The following is a 16,247-nucleotide window of genomic DNA, read 5'->3' as shown; positions in this document are numbered from 1 at the left end:
AGTTCCTGCACAAGGATCAAAGTAAGGGAGTTCCTCTAAACAGGGACTCAAATTAACCAATAATAACTTGTCATTTGGCAAATTATTATAAAAAAATAATAATATAAAATCTGAAATAATTAAATAATTAAATAATAATTAAATTAGTAATAATTATAATAAAAATTATATTAAATAATTATATTTTTATTAAATTAAATAATTAAGTTTTTATTTAATTAATAATTTATATTAATTATTTATATTATAATTAATATTGAATATTATTTATATTATTATATTAAATTATAATTAATTAAATTTACTTACATTAAAAAATAAATTTAATTTTTATATCTTATAAAATAATTTTTAGTTGAGTTGGTTATTTTTATTTTTAAAATTTAAAATGCTAATGATATTATTAAAATTAGCCGTTGTAAACACAAAACTATAAATTAGTATAATCTCGAATTATATATTGTGTATTATTATTATATATGAATTTATTTAATATTAATATCTTTTAATAATGAATTATTTTTAAATTTATAAATTTAAATAATATTATTAAAAAAAATTAATTATATTAATTTTAAGTATTTTAAATATTTTAATTAATTAATTAAGTGGGACCACAACAAGAACTAAAGTTAGTTCCTCCTAATGGAGAAGAGAGAGATACTTTGAGTTCCTATTTATTGTTTATAACGCAAAAGCTGATGTGGAGTTACTTTTTATGACAGGTGGGCTATAAACAGGAACTGGGATGAGTTCCCTACTGGAGATGGTCTAACTATCCAATTACACCGGAAGGAGTCTTCCCAGTATCCAACCAATAAATAATTTTTAGGATTAAGTATGATGTTAATTTTTAAGATATAAATTAAAAATGTTTTTATTTTTAATTTGTTCTTTAAACAAAATTATTTTTAAGATTTAATTTAATTTTAAAATTAATATTTAAATTAAAATATTTTTTTTATTAAAATACCTAATTTTTGTCTTTATCATAACAATATTTAATATTCAGTTTTTCATGTCCATGATAATAATATCTCTTTTTTTTTCTCTTTAACTTGAATTTCAACAAAATTTTAACTACAATTTTAACAATAGTAACATAATTTTAACAGCAACATAATTTTAACGACAGCAACAAAATTTTAACTAACGGATATAAATATTTATAACAGAAAAACAGAAGAATGAAATAGAATCAGAAGTAAAATAGAAACAGAAAAACAATAAAATCAATATCCAGGATAGAATCAGAGTCAATAACAACAATATAATTAATAAAATCAAAATTTAAATAGAAGCAGAATAATTAAAAATAGAAACAGAATAATCAACATAATCTGAACTAGAATTGAAACCCAACGACGACATGCGAGGAGTAGCGGCAAGCTACCGAGGAAGAGGAGCAGCGGTGATATTCAGCGACGAGGACAGGAAGGAACGACAAACGATGACGATCAACGACGAGCGGCGAGGAGCAGCTGTGAGCGGCGACGAGCAGCGGCAACTCGCGAGAGGAGGATGAGCAGAATGACGACACAGCGAATTCCCTTCCCCCTTGCGTGACTCCCTTCTCCCCCACCTTTCCTTCCCCCTCCTTCTTTCCCCCTCCCATTTCGCGTGATTCCCTTCCCCTTCCCCTTCCCCTTTTCATCTGTTCTTTCTTTTTGCTTTTGTTTTTTTTTTATTTTATAATTTTTTTAGTTAGGAATAGTTTAGTAATAAAAATTAAAATTTTGATAAAAGAAAGATTTTAAAATTAAGTTAAATCTTAGGGACAATTTTGTATAAAAAAAAATATTAGAGACGAACAAAATTTTTACTAACCCTAATTTTTACTAACTTTGATCATGTAATTCAATCCTTTTTAACTATTCCTTAGACTGCATTTGATTAGGAGAATTAGATAAAATAGAATATTAAAAATGAAATAATAATTAAAATATAAAAATAGATATTTTATATTTTATTTAATAATAAATTAAATATAAAAAAATAAATTATAAAAATTTAATTTATTATTTTTTATACAAAAATATTAAAAAGAATATAATAATAAAATATATAATTATAAAATTAATAGAAATAATAAAAACATAAATAATGTTCTTTGTTAATATTTCTATGTCTTTTATGTCAAAAAAATATAAAATATATCAATTCAGTATTTTTAGACATAATATTTATGTCTATGTCTTATCTACCAAACATAATTTTATATCTCTATGACTGCGTTTATTTACAGGCATAGAACACAGAGATATAAAGTCGTATTTAGCAGATGAGACATAAACAATGACATTATGTCCAGAGACACTGAATTAGTGTATTTTATGTCTATGCTAACAAGAACGACACAGAGACAATAACAAAAAATATAACTGATTTATTATTTTTTCTTTCATTATTCCTGTTAATTTTTTATAATTATATTTTTTATTATTATATTTTTCTCAAATTTTTTTAATAAAAAAATAAATTAGATTTTCATAATTTATTTTATTTTATCACTAAATAAAATATAAGAATATTAATTTTCGTGTTTTTATCCTTTGTATCTTATTCTCAATATCTTATCTTATTCTGTTCTTAGAAAAAATTGATATTTTTATATTTTATTTAGTGATAAATTAAATATAAAAAATAAATGATAAAAATTTAATTTATTTTTTATACAAAAATCTTATAAAAAATATAATAATAAAACATATAATTATAAAATTAATAGAAATAATAAAACATAAAAAACTAAATTATGTTATTTGTTAGTGTTTCTATGTCTTTTTTATTCAGAAAAGAGATAAAATATATTAATTCAATATTTTTAGACATAATGTTTGTGTTTATGTCTTACCTACCAAACATAATTTTATATTTTTATGATTGTTGTTTCGAGGGTTACCTGCAACAGTGATTTGGGTCTAAACGTGAGGTCCAGACTCCTTCGATAGCGTCTTACTCGTATCGGTGCCGAAGTGCCGCCGTCCGAGTTCTTCGTGAGAAGGTGAGTGGTGGTACCTGCAAGAGATTCCGATGCTTAAGTTAGCAAGGACTTTAGGAAGATTTTAGTAGATTGGAACCTCAATATACCTAAGGGTATCAGTTTATTTATAGTAGAATAGATAACCACTTTTTAGAGTAGTTCCACCTTTATTGGCGGATAACTATTCCCTTTTTCTAGGGAGGCTGTTGTGATCTCCCTTCTAGATAAGTGGGAGATATCTTATGAGGTAGTTACTTATTCAAATAAGTAAGGCTGAACAACCTTCGTTGCACCCCGACCTCTATGAGGTCAAGTAGGAGTAGTGGAGGTCACCTTTATGGGGTAGGCTTTTGTTCTTTTTGGGCCGGCTTTATTTTGGGTCAGAGTATGAACATTGATCGTACTTGAGCCCAAAATTTATGAGGTCGGGTTCGAGCATTTTGTGACTTTGGATGTTGACACGTCACGTCGAGTAAATCACCTATATGGGATAGATCGGGTACTCGACGTGGTTTTAAACTTCGAAACATTATGTCTTTTCGTAACGCCACGTACATTCTTTCTTCAGTATCCTTGGTAACTGTGCATGCTATTAATGTGGGGTGCGAAATGATATTTTTGCCCAGTTTCTTATAAATATTCAATTTTCTTCTTTTTCGTTTTTCTGAATTGCTTCATTTTCATTTTCTCTCCAAAAATTCTTCATAGCTCTTTTCTTTCTTCAAAACTTCTTCTGTTTATTCATTTTACTAGGAATTTTTGGATCGTACGTGCTTTTGCTGTTTGAAGTGTGCATTTTTTCGTTTCGTATTTTTCTTTTTAGGTTGGTTTTTACCACTTCTTGTTGCTCTGGTTCTTGCGTTCTTGGATTTCTAGATGGTGTCGTCATTTTTATTGGTGTTGGAAATGCTTTTGAAAATGGGGTTTAGCCTTGTAAATTTTGTGTTGGTCTTGAGCTTTATTTGTTACTGTTGCTGATGAGTCTAAATGTGAAATTTTTATGCTTGTGTTGTCTCCAAATGGTGCCACTTTATATGTTTAAAGATGGTTTCATTTTTGTATCGAATAATGATGATAATTTGTGTTGTATAAGAATTTTTAAGAATTGTAATTCTTTATTGGTGTTGTTAATGATGACTCGACTTTCTGTAAATGTTACCCGATTTCTTGTGGTGACAATTTTCTTATTTTTTGTATTGTAGGTATAGCTTGCATGTCTTAGTCAGTTGTTCACAACATATCCTTTAAAGTTTTATTTGACCTGACTTGGGTAGATATATCTGTTCTTACCGCTATCCCCATTATTGATAGAGAGTATGTCGAAACCTTTCGTAGGCACCATAGGTTGTGTGAGAATCAAGAGGATGAGCGTAGGTATAAGATCTTAGTTGTCGAGCTTAAGGAGAAGGTTTATTTTCCCTGACTTAATAGGTTGGAATGTCATTTTATGTACTTAATAGGAGTTACCCTTCCCTTCTCTAATTTTAAAAATATACCAACTTCTTTATCGGAAACTTGATGTCCGACCTTCTCTTAAGGTCTTCTTTTATCTTTTTTGTCTTGATCAACCCTTTAGCTCCAAATAGGGCTGCACATGGATCGAATAATATCCGCATATCCGCGGTAATTATCCGTATCCGATCCGAATTTTGCGGATATTATCCGATCCGCAGAGTCATTGGATCGGATCAGATCCGATCCGCACTATAACAGGATCGGATTGCGGATTTGGCAGTGATATCCGCGGATCCGATCCGCAAATCCGCATATCCGCACATCTCATATAAATAGCATAGTTTAAGAAAGTAAACCCTAATGTGATATGAATTTTAGTGTGTTATTTTATGAATTTTATGATATCTTGTTTTTAATTTTTTATGTTGTACTTCAACTTAGAATAATTAAACTTAAATCTTGTGTTATTATTTTGTTTTTGTTATTCAAGAGAACTTTTATTAATAATATTTTAGAAGTAAATAGGTTTAAACAAGTGAAATGTGAATTTTCTGAATTTTTTTTTGTAAAAACAGCCAAACAAAATCTTAAAATTGTTTTTTTGAATTATGCGGATATACCCGATATCCGATCCACAAGTATGCGGATCGGATTGGATCGGATCCAACCTGAAAAAAAACGGATATCGTATCCAATCCGATCCGATGAGTGCAGTGCGAATCAGATAGAATTTTAGGCTATATCCGATCCGATCCAATTCGTGTGCAGCCCTAGCTCCAAAACGCAAGGTCGAGTCTCTTTCCGAACTATTGAGGGTAGAAAAGTTTTTGCTATCTTTGATGAGTCCTTTCATGATTTTAATATTTACTTTTTCAAGGTTCACGCTATAGAGGATATCCAACCTTTCTTTTTAGGTGAAACGGATGAGCCCTTTTTCCCTTTGTATTGGGAAGAGAACCATGTGATTGTTAAGTATAACCTGGATGACTTAGATGAGATTGAGGAAAGTGTAATTGGGTTGTTCCAAGAATATTAGACGAGCTTTTTATCTGGATACTAAAAGATATTTAAAAAATCCAAGCCAGCTTCAATTTGAGCTAGGTAGTCTTCTTTTCCATTTTAAAGTACGGCATTTTTTATATTAAAAATTTGAATTTTTTCCTTTATGTCTTTATTTTTTGTAAGGGTATTGATAGATTTTGTTCAATTGTAAGATACAAAAAGGTTTTTTCACTGCAATAAAATAAAAAAAAATTATTATTTTTTCAAACACAAGTTTTAAACTTTAATTCCCTAATTACGATTTTTTTTGTGCATTTAGACAAGTTCGTCGCACCCCTGACGAACTCTATAAAAATTAACAAGTTTGTTGTATCCCGGGCAAACTCTGTAAAAATTATAGAGCTCGCTTTACTCCCGGCGAACTCCACTCAAATATATGAGATTGAGTTTGAAAAGTTAACAATGGTAACTATTATCATCGTCTCCAAAGTACATAAGAATACATAAGAATACACAGTAATAAGTCATATATACTATTTTGTGTACTCCTATATACTATTTGGAGATCTATATATTATTTTGGAAACAATGACATGGATTAAAAATGTGGGTTTTGATATATTTGAGTGGAGTTCGCCGGGAGTAAGGGGAACTCTATAATTTTTATAGAGTTCGTCGGGTGCGACGAACTTGCTCATTTTTATAGAGTTTGTCGGGGGTGCGACAAACTTGACCAAATGCTAAAAAAAAAAATCGTATTTAAAAAATAAAGTTCAAAAATCGTGTTTAGAAAAATAATAATTTTTTTATTTTATTTTAATAAAAAATCTGATACAAAAACCTTTTAAAATTTATTGATAAAGGTAGAAGAGAAATTATTTTTCTAACAATTTGCTCCATATTTTATTTAAAAAAATTTTCAAATTATATGGGTCTATATGTATACATTATTCGGAATGTAGTACGATACTTTAATTTAACCGAGAACCAGTTCATTGAACTAGATTTATCAGATATTAATTATGTGTGTGAGTTTTTTAAAGTAAAACTAGTGTTTGAACCATGCTTAACACGAAAAATTTATTAAAGTAAAAAAAAAATTATATGTTTCGATATCTAAAACAAAAATACAAAATAATTATTATTTTACAAAATTTATAAAATTATTATCAAAATCAAAGTTTAACTTAAAAAAAGTGAGTAATAATTATTTTATATTTTTTAAAGTAAAATAATTATACACTGATACAGAATTTAAAATAAAATTAAAATATTTATATTAGAATATTATTTTTTTAAAAACTTTTCTATAAACAATATTAATGGTTGAATTTGCAGACATTCCTACATGATTCATAAGTAAAACTTTTAAACCTTTCTTACTCTTAACTCTTGAAAGTGCCACATATAGTTGGTCATATGTAAAAACTGGTCTGGACAAGTACAATCCAACATGAGATAAAGTTTGTCCCTAAGACTTATTAATTGTCATGGCAAATGATACTATTATGGGAAACTGTCTTCGTTGGAATCTAACTGGGACGGTTTCATTTGTTGGTACCATATTCATTCTTGGAATCAAAGCAATATGACCAACATTGTTACCCGTTAAGACTTCACATTCTATGACATGATTTCTAAGATTCCTAACTTGTAGCCTTGTACCATTACAAAGACCATTGGATTGGTCAATATTCCTCAGTAACATCACTGGAACACCAACCTTGAGTATTAATTTATGTGGAGGCAAACCAGAACCATTTATGCTATTCAGTAATTCAGAACCATAGAGATCTAGTTGACTCTCCATAGTCCCCTCATCCATACAAATGGAATCCAAGCTAAGATATAATTTTTTTTTCTCCAGGAATGATAGCCATCAGATGGTTGTTGACCTCTTCAACGATGTCTAGTGTGGGAGCCAGTATAGTTCTTGCTTTGAAAAAATCCTTTGAGGACATGTTTTCCAAAATATTTGGATAAGAAAAAATGAACTAACTCATCAAATGCCTGGTCCAAAGAAGGAATAACAATATCTCTTGGAAGACATATCTCAGATTCACCATCCATATTGTCACCTATTAGACCATCACCAACTTTCAATAACCACTCACCAAATTGCTCTGTCTCATCTTGATCTGAAGCAGTCATCCCTACAGAGAGTCTCATGTTTTTTGTTAGTTTGAGCACCTGACAAAACTTCCAAAGGTAGGACGAATTCACAGTTGAATGAACAATATCTTGTCTCGATTCTCGTGGAATGACAGGAAGAATTTGTCTAAATTCTCCACCTAATACAACCATTTTTCCTCCAAAGGGCAAATCTTTGCTATATATTGGGGAACACCTCATGATATCACCCAAGCCTTTATCAAGTACTTTATAGCAGTACCTACTAACCATTGGAGCCTCATCCCAAATTATAAGTCTGGCTTTCAACAGCAACATTGCTTGAGGGGAACCAAGTTTGATGTTACATACAGAATCCTCAGTTATATTCAGCGGTATTTTGAACCTTGAGTGTGCCGTTCTTCCATTAGGAAGAAGTAAAGATGCAATACCACTCGAAGCAACGTTTAACACTATATCACCCCTTGAGCAAATCTCAGCAGACATAAGGTTCCAGAGAAATGTTTTTTCAGTACCCCCATGACCATACATAAAGAAAAAGCCCCCTTCATCACAATACATGTAACACCCTAATATTCAAATCCTTATGCTCGAGTCATAAGTCAATGATATTACGGTGGTACGACTCTCAGGTGGATTTTTAATAAATAAATATAGGTAATTTCGAAAAGAGTATTAATCGAGAAGCCTGAAAAGAGTAGAAATAAAATCGCGAAGACGTATCTCTCACGTTTCGACAACAAAAGATAAACCGTGAAGCCGAAAACGATATACGGACAAGGCGTAGAGGAGATTAAGAGATAGATAACAGATAGATATATATAACATAAGTAAATAGCTACTAGTCGCGACCCGCGAAGTTTAGGTCGGCTAGAGTACATTATGAAATTAGTTGACAACAGTATATCCTAATCTCTCCCGAAGGAAACATGAGAGCCTCTATAGGCAAATTCAAAGAGTTCAATACATAATATAAACTTTCCAAAACAAAGGTGGAGAGATTCTAATCAAAACACAAAGTAGAGGAAATAAAGATCTTCGCCGTCTCTCAGACGACCCACAACTCACTTCTGAGCATCTGGACCTGTATCTGAAAAATAAGAGATATATACGGAATGAGAACCCCGGGCCCATGGGTTCCCAGTACGGTAAAAGTGCCAAATAAATTCAATGTACTGCAACAAAAACTCACTAAGCATCCTAAACTTCTTCACCAATTATTCATCCTAGGTTCTCGCTAATCCATGAATAGGCAACTGTCATAAGGGAGTGCTAAATTCAATTCATGTTTCACATGTTTCCCAACTCGCTGACTCTTCCACGAATCAGACTCAGAATCATAAGCAAAACCATCACCAGTTGTTCTGCCTCAGCAGTTCTATATCAATACATCATCATGCAATCGCATTATCAATTCATCCCATCAAGAACAGCCCTCACACCCACCGACACCAGCATGAGGGGCCTCTCAGTTGTACAAACACAAGCAATACAGGCAGGTAATACACAACCATGATACAAGTAGAACAAGTAGCATATAGTCAGGTAACATGGCATATATGATGTAGAAATCCAAGACAAATGGCAAATCCAAACAATTCAAACATATGCAAATGATGAATGCCTGCCCTATGGCTGATGATATCATCTGTCGGTTATATAGCCAACCCGACATGCCCTGGTAGCTAACCATTGGACAGAAACACCCCTTGCGGAGCAAGTAGGTTTGAGCTACAACCCCCTTGCTACTGCCCGCTCAACCCAGAGCCAGTGAAATAATCACTACTGCGGCTACTACCCAGGCGGGTGTCTAAAAGCTCAACCTGGAGCGAGTGGATTCACCACTACTGCCGCTACTACCCAGGCGTCGCAATCTCTGACCTGGAGCAAGTGGGACGAACCACAACCCTTGCTACTACCCAGGTATCTCAAGCATTGGCCCGAAGCAAGTGGGACGAACCACAACCCTTGCTACTGCCCAGGCATCTCAAACATATATTCATTCAATCTCAATTCATATTATCAACATTCATTGTTACCAAATCTCAAACATTAACTTGGAGCAAGTGGGACGAACCACAACCCTTGCTACTACCCAAGTATCACAAATAAACATTTATTCATAATCACCCTTCATTATTATCAATCCTCAGACAATGACCCGGAGCAAGCGGGACGAACCACGACCCTTGCTACTACCCAGGTATCACAAATACACATTTGTTCAAAACCCCATGATTAAACTCGTTTATTATAATCCTCCTTTCCCGTCTCATACCCGGAGCAAGTGGACAACGCCACTGCCTACTACCCGGGGTCGCACATCACATTTCAATATTTTTTCATTATTATCCATTTAACATATTTATTCATTAATCATATATGCATTTATACTCAGCCATAAACAATAATGGCTTTGCCGTAACCCGGCAATAACTCAGCCATCCGGATCATGGTCCAATCAAGAACGGGCCATTTATCAATAAATATAGCCCTCCGGCTCATGGCATACACGGTACTTCCACCGTCATCCTCCATATCTCATATAATCATCTTTGATCATCATTGATCATAACTTTTCCCCTTGCTTCACTCGCAAGTTACCACATCCCCTAGCTCATTGCTAGGCATATCAGAATGATTTAATACATAAGAGGTGAGATCGGAGGCTTAGAAGTATGAGATTTGGCTTTTAAAACTCAAAAATCAACTTTGGCATGAAAATAGAGCCACGCGTACGCGCACGCGTGGATGGCCACAAAACTCATCAACGCGCAAGCGTTATACGCGTGGACGTGCGGGTTGAAAAATAGCCAAACGACGCGCAAGCGTCAGCCACGCGTACGCGTGGGTGCTCTTGCGCCACAGGCACAAAACTGGCACAACTCTAGCATAACTCTCGGGAAAATAGCTGGGCATTTGGTGCAGCGCATCGACGCACCCGTGCACACCACACGCACGCGTGGATAGTGCCTTCTTGAAGAACGACGCGTACGCGCCAAGTGCGCCTACGCGTGGAGGGTCATTCAGCTAAAAATTTTCTAAGTTAAAAGCTGCAGAATTTACAAATTCAACCCCCAATCTTCCGACGGACATAACTTTCTCATTTTAAATCATTTTTCACCCGTTCTTCAAACGGCATGGACATCCCGGATCCAATTTCATTTCTAAACAGATTTGGCACAAAACAGAGATCCGTAGTCCAAGTTATGTCCCGTCAAAGTATGCCCAAAAACCATGTTTTCATACAAAACCACTAGGTGCCATTTTCAAAACAAGCCATTTTCAACTCTTTTCAAAATCAACCAAAACATGCCAATTTCAACCCTTTTTGAAATCAATCAAAATGTACCAAAATCCACATCAAGCCATCCTCAACTCACACATTGACACTTTACCAAAAATTCCCAAAACCACATCTAACCATTTTAACACTTCTCAATCAAATGGCTAAAGGACAAACACAATATCATGTCATACATCCTTCCTCATCCCAATTTTCAATAATACCATTTCCAATCAACCATCATTATACGTAATCAATATCATACTCACTATCACGTGATTTCACCCACAAATCAACCTTAATCATTCCCCAAGCATATATCACAACATACATATCTCTAATGCATCATCATACCATCAAGGCATCAATAATCATAATCACATATATGATCACATAATATATCTCAACCGAACCAAACATACCTCGTCTACATAATTTCACCCAAAATTACCAAATTCCACACTTCAACTTCTCAAACCTTATTATTCAATAACCAACCTAATTATTCATATATTCATTATCTGAAATTCATCCAATCACTTGTGCCATCATACAATGCACACATCGACTTACCTTTCTTACCTCTTTCCGGCCTCCGGCCCAAAATTCACGGCCTCCGGCCCAATTTTCACAATTTAAATGCATAAACCACAAATCAATACTCATTACCCAGTACATCAAATTCTCAATACACCAAGCATACAAGGTCACACAATTCTCAACCCAATCATTAATTCACATTACATATCAACTATGCATATTAGCACCAACCATTTACACAATCCAAACTTAATCCTAGGGGGCATCTAGCCTAGGAATTCTCATCACAACACACGGTATTTAAATGAAACTTAAACCGTACCTCTTGTAGCCAAACCAATTGAGCCTCTTCTTTGGAATTCTTCACCAACCTTAGCTCCAAGCCTTACCAAAGCTCCTCAAGCAATACTAATCTCCCAATTGTGCACCAACATCACCAAATACACTAACATAACCAATGTCACATACATACATCAACCTAGGGCTCATAAAAATGACAAATCACAAGGGTTTGAGCACTTCTTACCTCAGCCCATATGAAGTAGGGATAGAACCCACTTAGAATCCATGTTGGAGTATTCCTAAACACCCAAAATCACAAGATTTCAACACTAACTACCCAAAAACGTGTAACAGTAGGGAATTTCGAAAACTGGGCAGATATGAATGAAATACTCACCACCAAACTTAGATAGAATTGTAGAGGATGAGAAGAGCAACGCGTGGCCGCAAACGGCTCGTCAATCGGAGCTCCGTAGCTCAAGTTATGGTGGTTTGAAGATCAAAGAGAGTTAGGTTTTCTCTCTTCTCTTCTCTCTTCTCAAATCAGCGCCCCAACCCTTCTTTTTAGGGTAAAATGAGCTGAAATGCTCACAACTAATGTTTATATATGTTGGGTCTTGGGCCCACTTAGGCCCGATTCACTTATTTTTGCCCATTGACCCAATTTTGGGCCAAAACCTTTAAGATTAGCGCTCTAAATCGCACTTTAAATATTTCTACCTTCCCTAATTATAATTCCTCATTTCTTAATCTTATTTACCCATAATCAATTTCCTCAGTTGTAGTACCAGACAGATCTCAGCCGGTACTGCCGGTCAAAATTTCACTGCGCACTTTTACGCAGAAAACTATATTTTCCGACTCGGAAAAATTCACTGAATCCAAATATCATATTTAAATTATCAAATTCCGATTGCCAAATCTTCCAACCATATTCGCTCCTATTTAACTTATTATTTACTAAATTTCGATTAGACCGGGTATTACAATACACAGCTGTAACAATTTTATCGAATGCATATCTCTGCTCAGGTGTTGCGATGGCTAACATGTCTGAGGCATTTTTCTTTAAATCATCCCTGTTAAAGTTTAGCTCTTCCCTAATAACCCTTTCGGTTAACAAAGAACTATCAACTTCAGTTGCTAAAGGCATAGGAGGATAGCCTTTCAAGATTTTACCATAGGAATATAAGATCTTGTCTATATCCATTAAGCACAACTGCTTAATCTCATCATCTGACATTGTTAACTCTGCATATTATACGATACTGTAAAAATTCAATCAAACTAAAAATAATCAATAAGGAAGAACTTTTATCATTGTAATTAATAAAAAACTCACCCCTCATGTTCATCACGGCTCTCTGTCGATACAAAATATCATCTGAGAGTTCATGCCAACATCTATCCCAGACATGTTCTGGTCTTGAGATATTGTTGGACGTTAATAGAATGACAAATAACCTCCTAACATATAATCCTGAGGACCATGAGCTTGCTTCCTTAATTGCATCAATGAATTCTTTGTCATCTTGTAAGAGTCCAAGGGCGAAGCATGCATCTCTATACGTAGCATAAATTATTCCTCCTACTATTCTTATATCTCGAAAACTCATACATCCTCTTTGAGTATTCAAGAGAAGTTGTTGTTAATATTCTTCGGTATTTGCTAGAAAAAAACTTGGTTAAAATCCGACTTTTAAGTTGTTAAATGGATTAAGCTACACTATTTTAATTATTATGTCGCTACACATCCGCATAAGAATAATTTTCGAAAAAATATAGAAAAATAAAAAATTGTGTAATCTACAGATTATAACTGTTGAAAGTTATTTGAACATTTATTTTCTAGTGTAGATAAATCGAATAAAATGGACGTGGGGTACAGGCTGTTAAGATTTTAAATTAAATCATTAAATAAATAAGATCAAAAATGAATATAAACTCATCATTACCTGCAGGTACATGAGTCAATCTTCCAATTTCGAAACATTTCTTTCGAGGAAACCACTTTAAAGAATCGTCCTTCCAAACAAACTTGGTTGGAAATTCAGCATAAGTCAGACTTCGAGCATAGGGATATGACATGTTCGCCGCCATCCATCCCAAAAACATGGACTTATGAGATATTGCTCTTTCAACGATATCATTCACATTAGAAGTTTCACCATAAACCACAGGTTGCTCATCCTCCAAATGGAATGGAAGTCTAATCACAAATGGTTCTTTCTCTTGGATTTCGTATCCAAATAGACGCCAGACTGCCTCACATGTCGAAATGTACCTACAATAGCAGTAATTCCTAATTTCGTCAACAACTTGTGTGGCTTCTGACGGATCACCAGCATTATATAGAGTAGCTGTTACGCGGTCATTACCCTTATGTACATACTTAAACAGATACTTAATAGAACTTGTTTGGCATGTGTATTCTACATTTATGTGGCACCCAAACTTGAGCAACAATTCTGGATTATATGGAACAATAAACTTATTGTCTAGTACACATTCTCCTTTCTTCATTGTTCGACCGTTATCAATACGCCTATATTTGGAAAATTCGGCCTCATCAATGAGTGTTCGCTATCTAAACTCTTTAGGATAGAACTTTGAACAGGATCCATTCTTCATGCAAGGTGAATTCTTGTTGTACGGACCACATGGACCATGTACCATGTAATTTTGAACAGCTCCATGTAGATTTGGCCTTTCATTTTCATCAGAAATCTCAGCTGTTATATGTTTGTCTATGTCATCTGGTGTTTGTGGCTTGAACTCGTTACTCATGAATAAAAGGATATGTGCATGCAGAAGCCCTCTCTTTTGAAACTCTACAGTGCAAATGTCTGAAAATTGAAAAAGACAAATGATCAAAGCATTACAACATAAGATTTTAATAAACCGTTGAATAAACACAGACTTACATACCAAAATTTTGCCAAAGATTTTTCCCTCTTTTAGGTCATCAATCAAACCATCAAGCTTGATCTTGAAAACTCGACACAATATATCAGAACGGTCTTTTGCCTTCAATCCAATGGTAATAAAATAGCTAGGATATCCTGCATATCTGCAAATTGCAAATGCATCTTTACAATTATTCATCATATACCTAGGTCCACCGGTAAAAGTACTGGGAAGAATGATTCTTTTGCCAAGCCTTGCAGCATCTACATCCCCGTTTATAAGACTTTCATGCAGACATTTGTATTTATCAATCCTCAACTGTGGTTGTTTACACCTAAAGAATTTTAACCTCTCTGATTTCACCATTGTGTAGGCATCTACCAGAAACTGTTGAAATAATCTCTTTGATCTCAGAATTAACGGAGATTCACTCGTTCTTTTCTGTAGTCGAAAAGGAAAGAATTGTCACAAAGTGATTGTTTTGTTTTTCTTTGTAGGCCTAGCGGAGATAGAATCTGATGTTGCAATACCCAAACGAAATACATCGTCCCCATAGGGAAACAACAATGGATATTGCAAGGCTAAATAAGATGGATGAAAAAATCAATCCGCTGGATCTTTCTAGATTGACTCTCTATAATAATATCTCTATCTTTACTAAGTTGTTCGACATCGCCAACAATCAATGCAGCCACCTCAGATGCAGATGGTAAGTTGTATGTCCTGCCATCTGTAGTCCTTTTACTAATCAACTTAAGCTTTATGTTTGTGCAATTTTCCTGTTGGTACCTATCTCTTGCATAGCGAAATTCTTTGCCAAACTATTATATTTGTCTAGCATGTTTCTTAATATTGCCACAATTTCCCTATCCCGCTCATTTATAGCTTTATTGGAACTGCAAAAAAAAACAATAAAATTTATGTTATTTTCTCTCACAGATAAGAAATAACTAAAAAGTTTGACTGGTTGAATGAAAATTATTGAAGTGTGCCTATTCGATTATCAATCTCATTTTCTGTGTCATAGATATATAGCTGGAAAAATGTTGGTCACAAACTATCAGGAGGAAGTAAGCTACCAATGCTATGGTAGTTTTGACCCCCAAGCTTAAAAATTGGAGGAGCAATCCCATTGTTCACCTCACGGTCAATTTTTTCGGCCATTGATGTAAAACAAAATATTGAATTAAATGTCCTTATATTTTTTAGAAAATGAATACTTCTTTGATCTCCTCTTTTATGAAGCTGAATGAGCTCATCAGGAGGCACAGAAAGTAGAGGAAGCTCGATCTTTCCTTCCATACAACATAATAAAAACTTTGGTTAGGGCGACTGTTTGGATTTAGCAAGCCTTTCTCCAGACCACATCCATACTTTACAGTGTTGACATTGATAAATAGGATTTCCTATATCCCAGACATCTGACAAATGAACTCTCTTTATATACTCAGTTGTCATACCGATGCAATTTAGTCCATGATGTACAAAAAGATGCAAATAAACATACAGATAAAATTTTTGCATACCGTCTAAGGTTTCTGAGGATGGTATAAAATTATCTTCAATATCCACATCCAACATTGAATCATCATAACCATTCAAAACTACAATAAATAGAAATCATAAAAAATGCAAACATATATGTTGATGTATTACTAATAA

General features: G+C 33.8%; 2 protein-coding genes across 2 annotated transcripts; both read right to left on the bottom strand.

Annotated features, from left to right (window-relative positions):
- Positions 1–6,911: 6,911 nt before the first annotated feature.
- On the bottom strand, positions 6,912–7,250 carry LOC140180590 (uncharacterized). The gene has a single exon (XM_072221837.1). It carries the CDS (start codon positions 7,248–7,250, stop codon positions 6,912–6,914), a length of 339 nt encoding a protein of 112 aa, XP_072077938.1.
- An 89-nt stretch (positions 7,251–7,339) lies between these two features.
- LOC112763220 (uncharacterized) lies at positions 7,340–14,201 on the bottom strand. Its single transcript, XM_025808948.1, has 3 exons — positions 13,634–14,201; positions 12,666–12,929; positions 7,340–8,139 (listed from the first exon to the last, which is right to left on the bottom strand). The coding sequence occupies exons 1-3, from the start codon at positions 14,199–14,201 to the stop codon at positions 7,340–7,342; spliced, it is 1,632 nt and encodes a 543-aa protein (XP_025664733.1).
- Positions 14,202–16,247: the final 2,046 nt, after the last annotated feature.

The sequence above is a fragment of the Arachis hypogaea genome, chromosome 17 (genome assembly GCF_003086295.3).
Source record: "Arachis hypogaea cultivar Tifrunner chromosome 17, arahy.Tifrunner.gnm2.J5K5, whole genome shotgun sequence".
Classification (NCBI taxonomy): domain Eukaryota; kingdom Viridiplantae; phylum Streptophyta; class Magnoliopsida; order Fabales; family Fabaceae; genus Arachis; species Arachis hypogaea.
This window is presented reverse-complemented; position numbering and strand designations above follow the sequence as displayed.